A 15,742-nucleotide genomic window follows, 5' to 3' on the forward strand; every position below is an offset into this window, starting at 1 on the left:
GAAACCAGATGAGATTTTTAAAAAGAATTTAAGTGAGACAGGTAGTTACATACCAGTGAAACTAATGAACAAAATGAAGAAATCCTCAGTTCCTCACTGACTTCCATATAGAGGCATTTGCCTTAGGAGACCACAACTTTTCCACTGGCTTCTCTACGAGTTATCGAGAATAGACACTATTTAAAAAAAGACAGATAATGCCCTATGGACACACTATAGTAAGCAGAACTTACGCATACAATATCATGTACTTTACTTAGGCATTAGAGAGTTCTTCAGTACTACGCTTCACTACTAACACCTAGCGAGGATGCACAATGCTATTAAATTAGAGATGAGAAAAGAAACTAATAACAATCAGACTTCTGTTGATAACAGTAAGTTTCGACATTTCACGATTTACATGCAGTTGTGCTTGCACAGAGACTGCTGAAGGATAATTTTTTTTTTAAATGAAACATACTACAATTAAATGAAAACATCTTTTCATCACAATTACTGAAGTTTTATGCTGTTTCTTACACAACAACCTTCTGAAAAGGCACTGATTACAGAGCAACATAAAAGCAGCAGTAAATTTAAAAAACAAAAACAAAAAAAAAACAACATTAAGAAAACTGTAAAAATCATTTCCAGCAGGAAATTACCTAATCTTAAAGAACACATTAAGTTCAGCCCATCTGAGAAAGATGTATCCCAACCTACAAAGTTAATCCTCAACTACTATTTGAAGAAGCAGGACTAGAATAGAAAAGAAGGTAAATATTTAGTTGGGTGCCACAGAGTAATAATAAAGTTTATGCCCTACTGAATTTAACAGTGCCATTATTTAACCTTTTTTTTCCTCATAATGAGGAATCCTTAACAGAAACTTCCATTTTCTAATTAACAAAAATCTCAACCATATGTCTCTCAGGAATACAGAACATAACAATGAATGAAAACTCAACATCAAAACCAGCAAACTGAAAAATAGATTCCAGATGTCTAAGGACAGATTCTTTTCTTAGACTTTTTAGCGTAGGTATGAAACTGGAAGATTGGACTCTTTCCATGTTCTCTTCCAAATCGCTTCTTGATGTAAAAATGTTCCAGTGGAACTGGATTGACTTCATTAAAACTACAGATGAAATACTGGATGCCTCACATTATCCAAACTTTCTCTGACAGAAAACGCTGCAATAATTTCACTTTCATCTGTGCTACAGCAAAATTCAATCCACTTGAAGTCTTCCATACACTCCTTGAATACTGCTAACTTCAGAAGTAGTCATGTTGTTTAGACTGTAACATATATAAAATCCTGTGACACAATAGCTGAGACTTCAACAGTATCTGGTATTTGCAACTCAAAAGAGAATTGGATAAAATTAATTCTGATATTTTATCTAGTTAAAATGAACGAAGAAGATGCAATTCCTGAAATACAACTTTTAAAGCCTCTTTATTTGCTGCATAAACAGTAAAGGGAAGCTGCTTTCTTTACACTTACTATATGTTAAAATAGGAATCAGGAATCATGTACCCTTGAAAAATACTACAACTGAACAAAAACCAGTATAGACTGTGTTAGATAACCTGGTGCAACCAATACTGTCCATGAACAATCTCAGGATTCTTAAGACCTTTCTTCTCCAAAGTCAGTAGCAATGAAATGAAACGCTCCAATACTTTCTACAGTTTGTTATGTGTAGCAAAGCTGGCACAGAGGGAAGTTGCGTGTATTTCCTCCTTGAAATCTTTCACTGAGTTGCTGTTCTTTGTTTGTAAGCATGTCTCACAACCCAAGTTATCGGTCCAGTTCGTGCTAAGAATACTAATGATTCTTCTTGAGGCCCAGGATTCACTTCATGTAAGGAAAATCTGAAAAGCGTACAGAAAAATAGGACGTGTTCTTTGGTAACTCAAGCCAGCCTTTCCGGCGCAGTGTAAGTTATAAATCTTTAAGTAATGAGAACTGTACAGGGAGTAGAGACATGAAAAGCAGGGTCACATCCCAGTGTGCCAAACAGCTTGGCAAACTTAGAAGGAAAGTCTATGAGCATACTTCAGAGAAGACATCCAACATGACGCTACTGAGTTATGTGAAATCTCCTTCCTCTTCTCCAACTCAAAAAGTCAGGAAAAATACTTGAAGAATGAGAACATTCTCCTTATTTAACTTTTTCAAATACTTTAGCACAGATAAGGGAAATGCTTAATCTACCCAGGAGAAGCTAAAGAACTTTCAGTGACGTATCCATTATTCTGACAGAAATCGCTCAGATGTAGATCCTTAAAATAAGAAATATGGTTTCTGACAATGAATCCATCCCAAGAATGAATGAAGTAGTAAAATATATCTACATATATCTATATATAACACAATTTAGATGTCTGACCTTTCTCAAACATGCAAAATTCACACTCACTAAAAACCAGGCATGACAGTTTTTAAACCTATGATTATAAATTTTTCATCATTGAACGCTGAAGGCTGTCAGCAGACACTTGAGGTCTTTTTTCCCCCCCACTCTTCACCACTCCCCTTCCAGAAAATAAGTTCAGTAACTACAGCCAGCAAAACACAATCAATAATGGATGCTTAGCAAACAAAAGTAAAAAACTAAAAGCTAATTTGGGATTCTGAAATAGGGATAAATTGTATCTTGACTGTAAGTGAATTACATCACCTTTAGTGTTTTTTCTGTACTCTTTCAATGAAGAGTAGGCAGTTAATTGAAAGCAAGATATGAGTCTCAATCTCAAGTCCTTTTCCAGCATTTACCAAGCTCTTTCTCTAAAGGATAACTTCCACTTATTAACAGTAGTCTTGCAGCACAATAGTTAGAAGTACTCTTTTTTTCCCAGAGAAATCTACTGATGCACAGAAGCATCTTGCCCAATGTCAAGATGGCAGAGATCACTCCAGTAAATAAGGAAAACCCAAAGCACTGGAATTTAAAAGCAACTGCTATTTAAATGTTGCTTAGTGCATTTCTTTTCAATGAGAACTTTTGCTTCCTTTTTTCTCCCTTCAGTACATTCCCCAAGGGCTTCTCACACAGATGTACAAAACTCTGAAGTATTTGTGACCAATACTTCTGAATATAATATTAATTGACCATGCAGAGGTGGTGGTGGTAAACTGTTTATTTACTTAATTGAAATGCACAGCACTACTCTTGCAAAGAAGTCATCAGTAAAGAAAGGCCTCAAAGCTCATCTTAGTATGCTGACCTCTGATTCTAAAAGTTTGTTTATATGAAGACAAAAAAAAAAAAGCAGTCATTTGAAATTCACCAAGCTCAAGATAAAGTCCTTATCAGGAGAACTGCACTGTTAAATTGGCAGCCTTTCAAAAAAGAAAACAGGATAGCTTCACTTCTTCGTCATACAATAATTATGGACTGCAAAATGTTTTTAATAAAGACTGAAGTAGATTTTAAAGCATAGCGATCTAAACCTGAAATTATACATTCACAAAGTTTCACTGGGAGTTTAAATGAGAAAATAAGTTTTCTTCCTTTCTAGATCTTTCCTGTTTTATGATATTGTCATGCAAATTACATTGCTCTGAAAAAGAGAGAAATACAGCTGTTTTCAGAATTACAGTCAGAGATAGCCTACCTAAACAACTGGTACACCAGGTCACTTTTATTTACTATGGAAAATTCAAGAATTACAACAGAAGATGTTTTTTTCTAAGCAACACCGTTTGCAGCAGAGAATCCCAAAACGACGGCACAAAGAAGAAAAAGCTAAGAACAGAAAGTACACTAAAGATTTTTTGAAACCAGTGAGCTTTGTAAAAAGAAAAGCATATGCTTGGGAATTTACTGGAAAGATAACAATTTCCTGGTACTGATCTGGGAATTATAAACAGAGAATTAAGAAGAAAGGGAGTATGTCTCAGTGCTTCTTTACAACGCTGTTAGATAAAAGAGCTTTACTTCCCACAGCACCTTGTAGGAAGAAATCACACTGATGAACACTGGAGTTAACAAGACACAGACTTACTCTGTTGAGTACTTTGTCCCAGATTCGGATACTGATTTGCCATTAGTTGGTTCACTTACTAAAATTGTTACTGGAGATTAAAGTCTGTTATATATTATTTTTTGATATCACACAACACATTTTTAAGAAGAAACTCCAACGAAAAATGGCAGAAATAATGAAAATGCTAGCATGAAAATGAAAAGACAAAGGACTAAGCAACATTTTAATCAGAGTATTTATCTTTGTTTCAACCACTGCTTGCAATACTTTTTTTAGTATAGGCCATGTGAAAATCCAGAATGATGGACTTGAACTTCTTTGTCCAGCCTTGCACCTTGCATTCTCTGTAAATTTTCTTTAGCAAATCCTGACCTTGCAGAAGCACAAATACAGTATTCATACTAATTTCTACCAAGATCCATTTGCAGAAGGATTTCTGAGAACATGGTTAGAGGAATCTTTAAAGAAAAAGATAAAACCACATCACAACAGTCTGGGATAATGAAGTTCCAGTGCATTCTACTTTACAACCCACAGATTTAGTGAACAACACATCTTGAAGATTAATCACAAAGACTAGCAAATTATAAAAAAAATAAATCCATATTTAATGATACCAAGTGCCCAGAAGTCTAATAGAGTCTGAGCCCGTCCTAACGGTAGCCACATTCACTAATGACAAGGCTTCTCCAAGAGTACGAGGCTTTATTACTCTCATTTTCACCTCTAATTGTTAAGACACTCACTCTACTATCATCCCAAAACAAAAGTAATATATTTTTCTGATTTAGAGAATAAGTAAGAAGTATTGTTTCCTCTAGTACTTTATCTTTACTACAATTCCAAATTACGCACCACGGTTTTTAAATATTGCTCATCTTCCATTAGCCTAAAGTGCAAAAGACTGAAATGATTTAAAAGCCTGTGGCAAATGAGCAGTTAACACAGTTGTCTTTTAATCCACCTGCTTATTATTTCTAAGAAGTCTAAGTCAGAAATAGAGGCTATTAACTAAGAAACAATGACAGTATTTCCCAGATTAATTATTCTTTTAAATAGTTTTTAGAACACACACACAAAAAAGTGTTTTACCTGTGCTTAGTATATTACCATTCAACTATATGCAAATTTTGAGCCTCTATTGAAAGGAACGTTCCTAAATTTCTCTGTTTCCACCTGTACTTATAAATATTTAAAGCTTTCAAGACTATACTTCAAATATATATCTTCCATCTGTTTTCATTATTGAAAATCTCAAGAATATAAAATCTGATTTTTAGATTATTCTGAAGACAGTAAAAATTTAATATTTAAAAGGATGTTAACATCCGTTAACATCCCCAAAACTTTCACAATCTCATGGATACATGGAATGGGCAGAAATAGAGTTAGAACCGTCTTTAACTTGTGCATTACCACATATATTAAGCCTCTGATCAATTAATCAAAATGGACTGTACTATAACATTTTTTTTCCTCAATGACACTAACAGTAAAAGAGTTGACTATTACTGGGAGTGGGAAACAAGTGCTGGCTGATTCAGAGCATGCTACTGAAACAACCGCAACATGGTGGAGCAAGAAAACAAGAAAATCTTGGAGTATAGGCATTGTGTTCTATGAACTGCAATGAAACAAAGAGAGAAACTATAAAACAAAGACATGCACATAAGCTACAATATTAATGTATTTTCATAGCATATGTCATCTCAGACAAATGAGTGATGGGTTAACCTATGCCTACGGTGTCTTATGAAATAGACAAATACAGATTTCAAAAGCTACATAATTTTTATTCCATATCTTTTTACTAGCTTGTGTATGTAATGGAAAGAAAAACACCAGTACAGTTTTTGATATGATAGTTTTCATATTTTAAAAACATCCTACATATATGCAGTGGTAATATTAAACGTGATTATTCCAAAGCTCTTGAATAATTTTGTAAGGAAAAAATGCAACGAAACAACACCAAATGTGTGTACTGCATAACTGGAAATAAGGCAGACATTTTGTAATCATGATATGTGTATGATTCACTATTTATTATTTACTATTACAGTCTTATGAAATTTTTCTTAAAAAAAAAAAAAAAAGCACAAACTCTTACAATACAAGACAAAGGAGCCTTTAGAAATCCCAGTGTCTTGCTTTCTGTGAAGCACTTGTTTTGGCAAACAGCTAGAAGCCTGACAAAAAATGGTCATCGATCTTTGCCTGACAAAAAAAAAAAAAAAATAAAAATCAAGCCAGCTTTGTACAGTAAGGGCCTATCACAAACAGTGCTTACCAGATGTTCCATCAGCAAGCTGGATGGATAAATCCATGCAAAACTGTTCATTGGGAAGGTATTTGCCACAAAAATTGCATAAGCACCCTTTGGAATGCCTGTTCACTGAGCACTGTGGTTCAGAAGTGTAGCGCACCGACTGAATTGTCACCAAATTCGCATTAATTTCTTTAAAGAGGTCTAGTTAGTCTATATGATTCATCTTCCTAACCAAATGCCTGTGCCATTACTGAGGGCAGCCTAACTTGAGTGTACAAAGAACATCATTTGGGTAAAAATGTGCACGTACCTGTTTTCAGATGCTAGGCTAACAACATGTGAAGTTTTGTCTCAGAATATACGGCTCACCTACCCCATAAACATCTAATTTCTCTAACATTGATAAATAATTATATAACTACTGACATTAAATCTGCTTTCCCAAACCTGTTAGATTGTTAAAATTTAAGAATTGTTTCAAATTTTCTAGTTGAGAATCACAACCCTCAGTTTTTTTATTTTAATATGAAAGTACACACCGCCCTTATAATAGCTGTAATATTCTTCTTTGTTAAAATTTGTTGATTAGTAAGCAACAAAGCCATCAAGAATCTCAGCTGGTTTTTCTTTGTTTGCATTACAACAGCTGACTAGAAATTCATGATCTGGCTGAACAAAGATTTCTTACAGTTGTAAATATTGTCATAAGTGAATAGCTCCGAGAAATAAAACAAATCCATTCTTGAAATAAGGTTTCACAATTTAACAGAGATTAATTCTAAGAATCAATCAAATAAAATCTAAGAGAAAATACATCCGTAGTAATTTTGATTTATACTCCCTGAGAGAACGAAAGCATAGCAGAAGCAAAGTTTCAAAAATTAGAATTTAAGATCTTTTATGTCCTTGGTTTTATCTTTTTTGCCTCACCTGTGGTTTGAATAAGTTCTGATCTTCTGGTGCTAAAAACACAAGCAGTTGAATAGGAAAAAAATCCCCAAATCCTAGTGACATAAAACCAAAGCTTCAAAGGAAATATATTCTCAGCTGGCACACTGTATAATGGATTTTGAAAATAGAGTTTCTGGTTATGTTTAAAGTTGGCTCTCACGCTACTACTCGCTCTACTTCTATGAAACAAGAAAGTGTACTTGAGGAAAACTGAAAACACTTTAGTATTCTACCTTTGCCCAGGCTATGAGTAAAAGCACTGCAAGCAGAATCCATACTGAGACAGAGCAGAGGAAAGCAAGTGTGTACCTGGTTTCTCTGGTTATGTATTTTGCTTCACATCAAAAGAGGAGAAAAGCTATAAAATACAGTCATTACAAAGTTTATATCCCCCTGTGCAAAATATTCCTTAAAGGGAAAGCTGCATGAGTAGAAAAGTTTGAACTCATAAATCTACCTGAGTCAAGTGACTGAAGACAGACACCATATCTACTACAATTCAGTTTGATCCTGTTCAGATTGTTCCAGATTTCTTTAACTCTCAGAAAAGCCACAACCTCAAGTGTAAAAGTATGAAGTTTGAGTGGTTTGCTGAATCTAGGTAAACAGTTTTCCCAGACATCAAGCAGCATCCTTACTCCTCTGCTACTTTACATTTCATCCCTGGAGGAGGAAACCTGTCTGCTTCAATGCCATGGCAGATCCATTTAAACAGATTATTCCTGCTCCACCTACCTACTGCACAGAAGTAGCAGAGCCTCATCAGGGCTCTGACTCCCCATTTGCTTCTCCCTGTCCTCTATATATTATATACAAGCCAATAATTCTGAAGAAATAAGAAATGTACAATGACAAATGCAGCAACGAGGTCAGAAGTTTTAAATATAGTAGCATCAGTCTTTTAGACTATATAAAATTGAGTTTATTGGAAATGTTTTTAATCATTCCTCAGGCAATTTATCTTCTTCCCATTTGATGGCCATCTGCTATCCCAGTTTATGAAGTGAATCACAATGTCATCGCATTACTTATGTTTTAAACATTCAGATTGTATTTGGATCTCTATCAGCTAGCTCCTAAACATTTCTGAAATCATTCAGAAAATTTCACGCACAAAATTTCATAAGCAGTGAAATAGATCAAAAAAGTACTGCCAAGCATGCCAATAAAAAAGTCAATGAGTGCACTTCAGCCTAGAAATAATGTCTGTGTTACAGCAACACTGAATTAGTATAGAAAAAAATCAATATGACCTTGGACACAGATAAGCAACAAAGAAACAGACAGCACGTTTTATAATGGCCTCCTGTTCATCCATACACTAATAAGCAGACATACTTTTATCCATAGCCCTGGTAGAAGCTGAAGATAAGAAAAAAACCTTTGTAATCATTACATGAATTTGTGAAGAAACCAGAATAGATATGACAGACCTTTCCCAAGGAAATTACATACAAACACTAATCTATTATAAACATTTTTCTTATAACTATATATATAGACACACACACTGTATATGTATATGTGTGTGTGTATAAGGTAGAGTTACCAGATGTTTGGTTAATAGCAAACTTGACTGATTATGTTTGCAAGTCTGGCAAAACATCTGGCGGAGTTTTAGAAGTGCTTATTCTTTAATAAGAAGATCCTATGTGCTTGCATTTTGAGCAGTACAAAATCCAATGAAGTTAATAAAAAAATCCAACAAATACTATTGCACATTGTGTAAGTAAGGCCTACAGAAGCAATGCAGGTTTTTTTTGTTTGACCACAGGGTTTTCGTTTAAAATATTCTTTTAAGTTCTCAATGGACAGTTATTTGTCAACATTTTAAGAAATCCAATAGAAACACTAAAATTATAATCAAATATTTGTGTAAATGGACTTTACTAATTAACTGTTGCATTTTAACCTATAAATGGATACCTTACGTGGGAATTTTCCACTGACACAGCTGTTTGCATCCAAGGGAAATAATTGCATATTTACTCCAAACACATAGAGCCATTTCAAATGAAATAAATCTCTAAAAGCTAAATAATCTTGCAGATCATTTTTGGTACAGAGCGTAAGAGCCACAGTTGTAATGAAAACATACAGAATGGTAGAATGGATAGAGTTAGAAGGGACCTTAGTTCCTATTCCCTTACTTTTGGAGTATTGCCACCAAAATGGGGAATATAAAAAAAGTATTTTAAGAGCTGTTTTCTCTCCCTCTTCTTTCAGCAAAACATGCTAAACATTTTTCAGAACTAGTTTGGAGAACACTCAGCGCAGAACAAAATCTTTATGTACAGCAATGAAGTTCTCATTATAATCCTTATGTATTTTATACACAACACCAATTCTACACACTGCTGGTTTTGCATGTCTTAGTGGTGCCCCACACATTATAGACAATTTGTCTATAAAAAAAACTCATCTCTCAAAAATGAAACACTTCTGAGTTTCTGTAGAAAACTTGAAATCCTAAGTTTAAATAACATCATTTTCAATGAGATAAACTGTTCATTTAGCATTTTATTTTCAGAATGTGGGCCAAACAGTTCCTACTACAGAATGTACAAAAGATTGTAAAAACACATAGCTACTCACTCTCCCTCTCAGCACAAAAGAATCGTTCCAAAGTTATAAGCAAGATCTAAAGCAGCATTAGTTGTAGGAAAAAAAAAAGTGATGATAAAAACATTTCTGTTGGACTTGAGTTTTGTGTAGCTTTTCATCCATTTTCTTGAATATTTGTGCTTTCCAACCTTTTTCTGTTTCGACTTCTAGAAATGAATTGGGAGCAAGTTCTAGAAAGTGACACTCTCAGAACAAATCCAAATACACTGAGATTTGAACATCAAGAGTTGGTATTGCTGCAAGATATCCAGTGAAGAGCCAACTAAATCACCAGGCTTTTCAGGCAGCTCACAAGTGCAGTGTGACTGCTACAGTAGAGCTACTTCTCTAGGCAGCTTCTGAAGGAAGTTTTGCAATATAGGAAATGGAAAGAGAAGCTGACACAGCTCTATAAGTGCCTGTGGGTTTGTAGCTTATCTTCAGAATTAGAGAAAAACTGCCAGTAGCAAATCCAACAACTCAACCCTTCTTTCAGTAGTTTAAAAATACATCCCAGATGCCCGTACTGGTATCTAAGAGAGTTTCAATAAGTCTAGCAATGGGACAAGGAGAGGCAGAAGTACTCTTTACTTCCATTTGTAATCTCTCACGTTTGTCTTTTTCTGTACACGACACAAGTGATGAAAGCCTGTGAATGATTCCACTTAGAGTTGGAAAAAGTTGTGTACTTTTGCTGAAGAAGTCAGGTTATAACAATGAGCTGTTATTATTATTTTACCATACAACTGAAAGTAGTGCCAAGGGATGAGCAATCTGGCAGCTGTGATCATGGGACAATTTAATTTCAAAAGGAATATGGTAACGATGTTCTCTGTCAGTATCAAGTCAAAAGCTTAAACTATTGAGAATATACTACAAGGAAGAATATTTCTTCATCCATCTTTTAGGACCTTAATTAAAAAATTTTAGTTTATATAGCAGTTTATTCACATAGGAGCTCAGCTGCAGAGTAGGGCTGTTGCTTCTTAGGGGCAACTCAAATGCAGGCCAAGATTTCTGCCCACGTTAACGGATTAATCTAATTTATCAAAATAGAACTTCCATCTTAAAATCTTTTAGAAGTGCCAAATAACTGAAGTCACATTATTCAAAGCTGATAATTTAGAAATTTCTTTTATATGACACATGTAAGTTCGATTTGCAGTGCAGCAAAATACAAGACAATACTAGTTTCTAAGAATGCATTACATCTCAACAGCTGCTGTCCTTTTATTGCCCATTCCATGGCCTTTTTAAAAAAAATATATATATATACTAAGAAACACGCAACATGACTGTTTCTCCCAACTCAAATTATTGCTATAAGTTGTTTTTTTTCCTCAATTGACATTTTCCCCTTGAGAATCTGATGTGAAACAGTGATAATAATAGGACTTAAAAGATTCAGTAGGAAGCTTCTGAGAATATTTATTTTATACTACCATATATTCCAAAGCTAGGCAAGCTTGAGTTCCTAGGCACACAGATAAACATTAAGCTACATTTACAGAAGTAGTTAAGATTCCAAACGCTCAGAAAGAGACCTAACAAGATAGACACATTGAAATAGGGTGCATAATTCCTACTTGAAAGGGTTGTGCACCTTCTCAGTGTAGGTACTTCCAATCTTTGATAACTCCCCTAAGTGCCTTTCTGATCTGCTTGGTACAGTGCTGTCTTCGTCCAGATGCAGCCTCCGTTGGTCATTCAGAACTTGCATCCTTGTGATTCTCACACATGTGAAACTGCACTGTTGATACCCTGTCACATGTTTGGGTGACAGTTTGTAGTTCCTATGGCTTCCTATTTAATAACAGTTATTTAGTAATGCTGGAAATCCCAAATTGTGTGTTTGTAAAGAGTAGGTGGATTTAGATGTAGCCCAGACATCATTGCATTTGCCCATTACATTCTTCTATTGGGAAAACCAACTCACAGGGAAATCTGCCTGAATAGGCTGAAGCATCAAGCTCTGGGATACCACCAAATTTCAAAGCCCATTGCCAGTATATCCTAAAATTTAAAAATATTTCTGATTTTTTAATTTCATTTATATTTAAAAAGCACTTGTAGTTTTATGTTGAGATCCATGCAGCATGTAGAGAATGCCATTTACTCTGATTCCATTTGCAGCAATGACTGGAATTCAAAACCAAAGCCCTGGCTAACAAATTAGATCAAGAGTAGCAAAGAGCTCAACCAACACTGGTCAGCCTGAAGTCATCATTTTAGTCTAACTTAGGATCCTTTTATATTCAACATATACAGATCAACTGAAATGAACAGTCCCACTAAAATGCAAAAATATACTGGTATGGCCCCAGTATTGTTATATTTTGTTACCATGGAACATATAGCAGCAGAGGGGCAGCCTGACAAAATGGCATCTGACATGGAAGTGCACACGAAGTAAATGTGTGTCACTGAATTCCTCCTCTGACATATGCTGATAGTTACTGAACATTTGCAGTGATCAAACAGTGGATGCGAGCACAGTGAGGTGGTGGTGGGTGTGGTGCATTTCAACAGTGGTGAAAAGGCATCTCTGCTGGTGCAGGATCTATGAGAATGCCATGTTCATTACTGGCATAAACGCATAGTTAGCTGTGGTGACTTAGTTGAAAATTACTGTTCTGTAGCTGAGTATTTGTTCTACCAAATAGTGTTATTGTGCTCTCTGTATCAGTTGTAGCTTCCATTTGAAATAAATAGAAGGCATTACTTTTGGAGCAACCTGTATCAGATGTATTCTATTTACATGTGTATTTAGATATGTATGTAGAGAGATCAAATTGTCATTTTTGAAACAACAAGGTAAGTCTGTGTGAACCAATGTTTGCTTGTTGCACACTGGCAACGTTAAATTAGATGTTTTACTTTAAGACAGTACGCCAGAAGAGACTCTTTCAGAGCTAGATAGGCCTTACCCCTAACAGAGCCATCTAAAAATAGAATTTCATAGTGTTGCTAACAAAACACCATAAAACAAGTTTAGAGACTTGTGAGGAAAACCACAGCTCTTCCAGAGAACTTTGCAATGCTTCTATACAAAGCTTTTCCATGGTTACTCAAATTCAGTGAGAAAGCTCTAAAACTACTACTACTACATTTAGTAAGCAAAAGAACTTCTCTGCAGTTTCTACCAAATTCATCTAACCAAAGCGTCAGTCTTCCCACAAGACAATATTTCATAAGCTTTTTTCCTCAGAGGCCCACTTCCATACAAACTCTGCTGTTTTTATGCTTCCCTTCAATAGTAACACAGTAAAAACAAACTCAGGTCTTTCTGAGACTTCTTTCCAAGCATCTCTAAGTTATGGAGTAATGCACAACGCTGCATAGGAGACATTACCTCCCCCACATGTAGAAGGTTAAAGAATTTTAAACAACATTTGAAGAACAACAACACAACAACACACCATTCTTCCTGTTTTTCAATGGTCCAACACACCTAAACACATCTTGCGATGGAATAGTAATGCTGTGCTTGCCTAGGTCTCAACAAAGTACAAATGGAAGCTTGGAAGAGCATTTAATTGCCAACACGTATTACAAACCAATACCATTCACCACATTTTTGTTCTTTTATTGACATAGCAATTAGTAAAATATGTAGAACCTACTACTAAGGTGATGGGTGCTATTTCAGTATGAAGCAGAGGAAAAGGCAAAGCCTAAATATTTTGTTTTTAAATTTCAAGATTTAGTGCAGCACATGTTCCTGCAGGATACTGTTAGTAATTGGTTAGAGCACAGTATTCGTTACAAAGAACAAATACATAAAACACATTCTTCCACTGTTCCTTAACTGTGCCAGGCAAAATAATTTTGTTTCATACCATTTCCAATTCCAGCTGCTGTCAGGGTTTACACAAAGCTTCTTTCAGTATTCTGAAACTTGTTTAGCTGAGCTCTATGAGCTTACTTGGGAAAATTGTTAAGACGACATCACTTAAAATGTCTAAACCCAAACGTGCTATCCTCATTTCAGCAGGTCAGGCGGTCGTTTAAGAACACGACCAATATACACAACAGAATTGTTCCTTCATGAACTCTTATTCTTGGCATGTACCATCCAACTCTGATGCCAACTAAGCAGCAGAAAAGTGTCTTATGTTAATAAACACTCATTCAGCATCTTCCTGCATTTTTCCGAACATTCAACTAATGTACTAAAAATCAAAGTACCTCTTATCATTACAATGTTGCACTCATTACTTTACTTGGAAAAGAAAACATTTAGAGGAAAAATAAATATTACAGTAATTTTAAAAAGCAAATAAACACACTTCCCCCCTGTGACATCTCATCGTTTCTACCTAGAAATTAAGAATTCTATTAAGGATTAAGGATTCTACGAATCAATAATTCTAAACAACTCATTTAATTACTGCACTTTTAGTTGGTCTTGTTACCAACAATGATTACAGGTTAAGATGAACTGCTCATTGACTCACTAGCATTTAATCAAAACGTGTTCGCTGTAGCTTAAGCTTGTACTGATTAAGAGAGCATTAGCACAGACTTCCTCTAATGATTCTGCTGTTGAGGCCCTTTAATGAATGGAATCTTCCAAGAATGAGAAAAAAAATATATTTAAAGTCCCTACCTTCACCTGATGATCCTGAAAGGTCTATGATGACATACACTCTCCCTTCTGGCTCCAAGTCAATCTGCAATCAAGAAAAGAAATAAAAGAAAACTTAGAGTGATCCCCAGATAAAGTGATTGCACATGCAAGGAAACCCAGTGTCCAAAACCTGTGAAGCCAAACTATGGGCAGGTCTACAGTTCACTACTAACAGAGCCTCCTTTTGCACAGAGGTGTTGAGGACCCTGCACCTCTCTGAAGCAAAAAAAGAAGTATGTACCCTTAGCACTTGGAAAGCTTGAACCCAATGAATTTTGACAGATCAAGTATTTAAAACACTGTTCTTGGATATGGTGTTTTTTGTACAGCAGGAATAAGAGAAGTGAAATAGCAATATCAAGGATTTTTTTTTTAATTATTATTTTTTTAATAGTAATTTGCACCGAGCCCAGCTATGGAAATGTGAAAAACACTGTAACCTATTCAGATCTCAGCAAGACAGATCAGCACTGGTGGCAGAACAGGGGTAAAAATTAACACATACAGTTCATATGATCAGTTAACACATGTACATAATACTCTCTTTGTATCCTTACTGGGAGAAAGTGATACATGCTTTATCCTCCTTCTCTGAAAAGCAAAATTCATTTATTTTTGCCACTGGTAGATTTTAATGAGTTTGCTTGCATGGAGATGGCTTTCAGTGAGAACTATGGGTTCTCAGTATGAAGCTGTTGGACTTAATGCTAATTCTTACAACCTGCAAAATCTTTATGTACAGCAATGAAGTTCTCATTATAATCCTTATGTATTTTATACACATCACCAATTCTACACACTGCTGGTTTTGCATGCCTTAGTGGTACCCCCACACATTATAGACAATTTTTGAAGTCGCTCATCTCCCAAAAAAGAAACTAACTAAAACACTACACAATCAATAGCTCTGAATGCCACGTTGCAAACCTCACACAAATGCACAGACTGTGAGTGAAGCCAGCGTGGTGTTCATTAATCTTATTTTCATTCTGTTCTGGTAAGTAAAGCACACATAAAATTGCATGGCACTGCTAGGGCACTTCCGACACCAATGGCTTTGTCTGCCAGGGTCTGTCCCATTTTCCACTACTCCACCCAGAAGCAGAACAGCCCCAGCACTGGGCACCATGAGGCCGGGATGGAACATGGGCCTGGTTTCTAGGACTTCATGAGCTCTGCTGCCCAACAAGCAAAAGCAAGCAAGGAAATGAGAAAGGATGTACCCCCAGAAGGCTCCTTCTTTCCTCAAGTGGAAACATAGCAGGACTACAGGTCCTCCTGGACAAGGTCAGAGAAGAGAGCATGCA

The 15,742-nt window shown here is 35.6% G+C and overlaps 1 protein-coding gene across 3 annotated transcripts in view; it reads right to left on the reverse strand.

The window, feature by feature from the left end:
• Positions 1–15,742, reverse strand: part of PRKCE (protein kinase C epsilon) — a 272,140-nt gene that overhangs the window by 161,537 nt on the left and 94,861 nt on the right. For all 3 annotated transcript variants that reach the window (XM_048935852.1, XM_048935854.1, XM_048935853.1), the window contains exon 2: positions 14,415–14,478. In XM_048935852.1, coding sequence (XP_048791809.1) covers positions 14,415–14,478 — 64 coding nt within the window. The remainder of the gene's footprint in view (positions 1–14,414; positions 14,479–15,742) is intronic.

Source organism: Lagopus muta, chromosome 2 (genome assembly GCF_023343835.1).
Source record: "Lagopus muta isolate bLagMut1 chromosome 2, bLagMut1 primary, whole genome shotgun sequence".
Lineage (NCBI taxonomy): Eukaryota > Metazoa > Chordata > Aves > Galliformes > Phasianidae > Lagopus > Lagopus muta.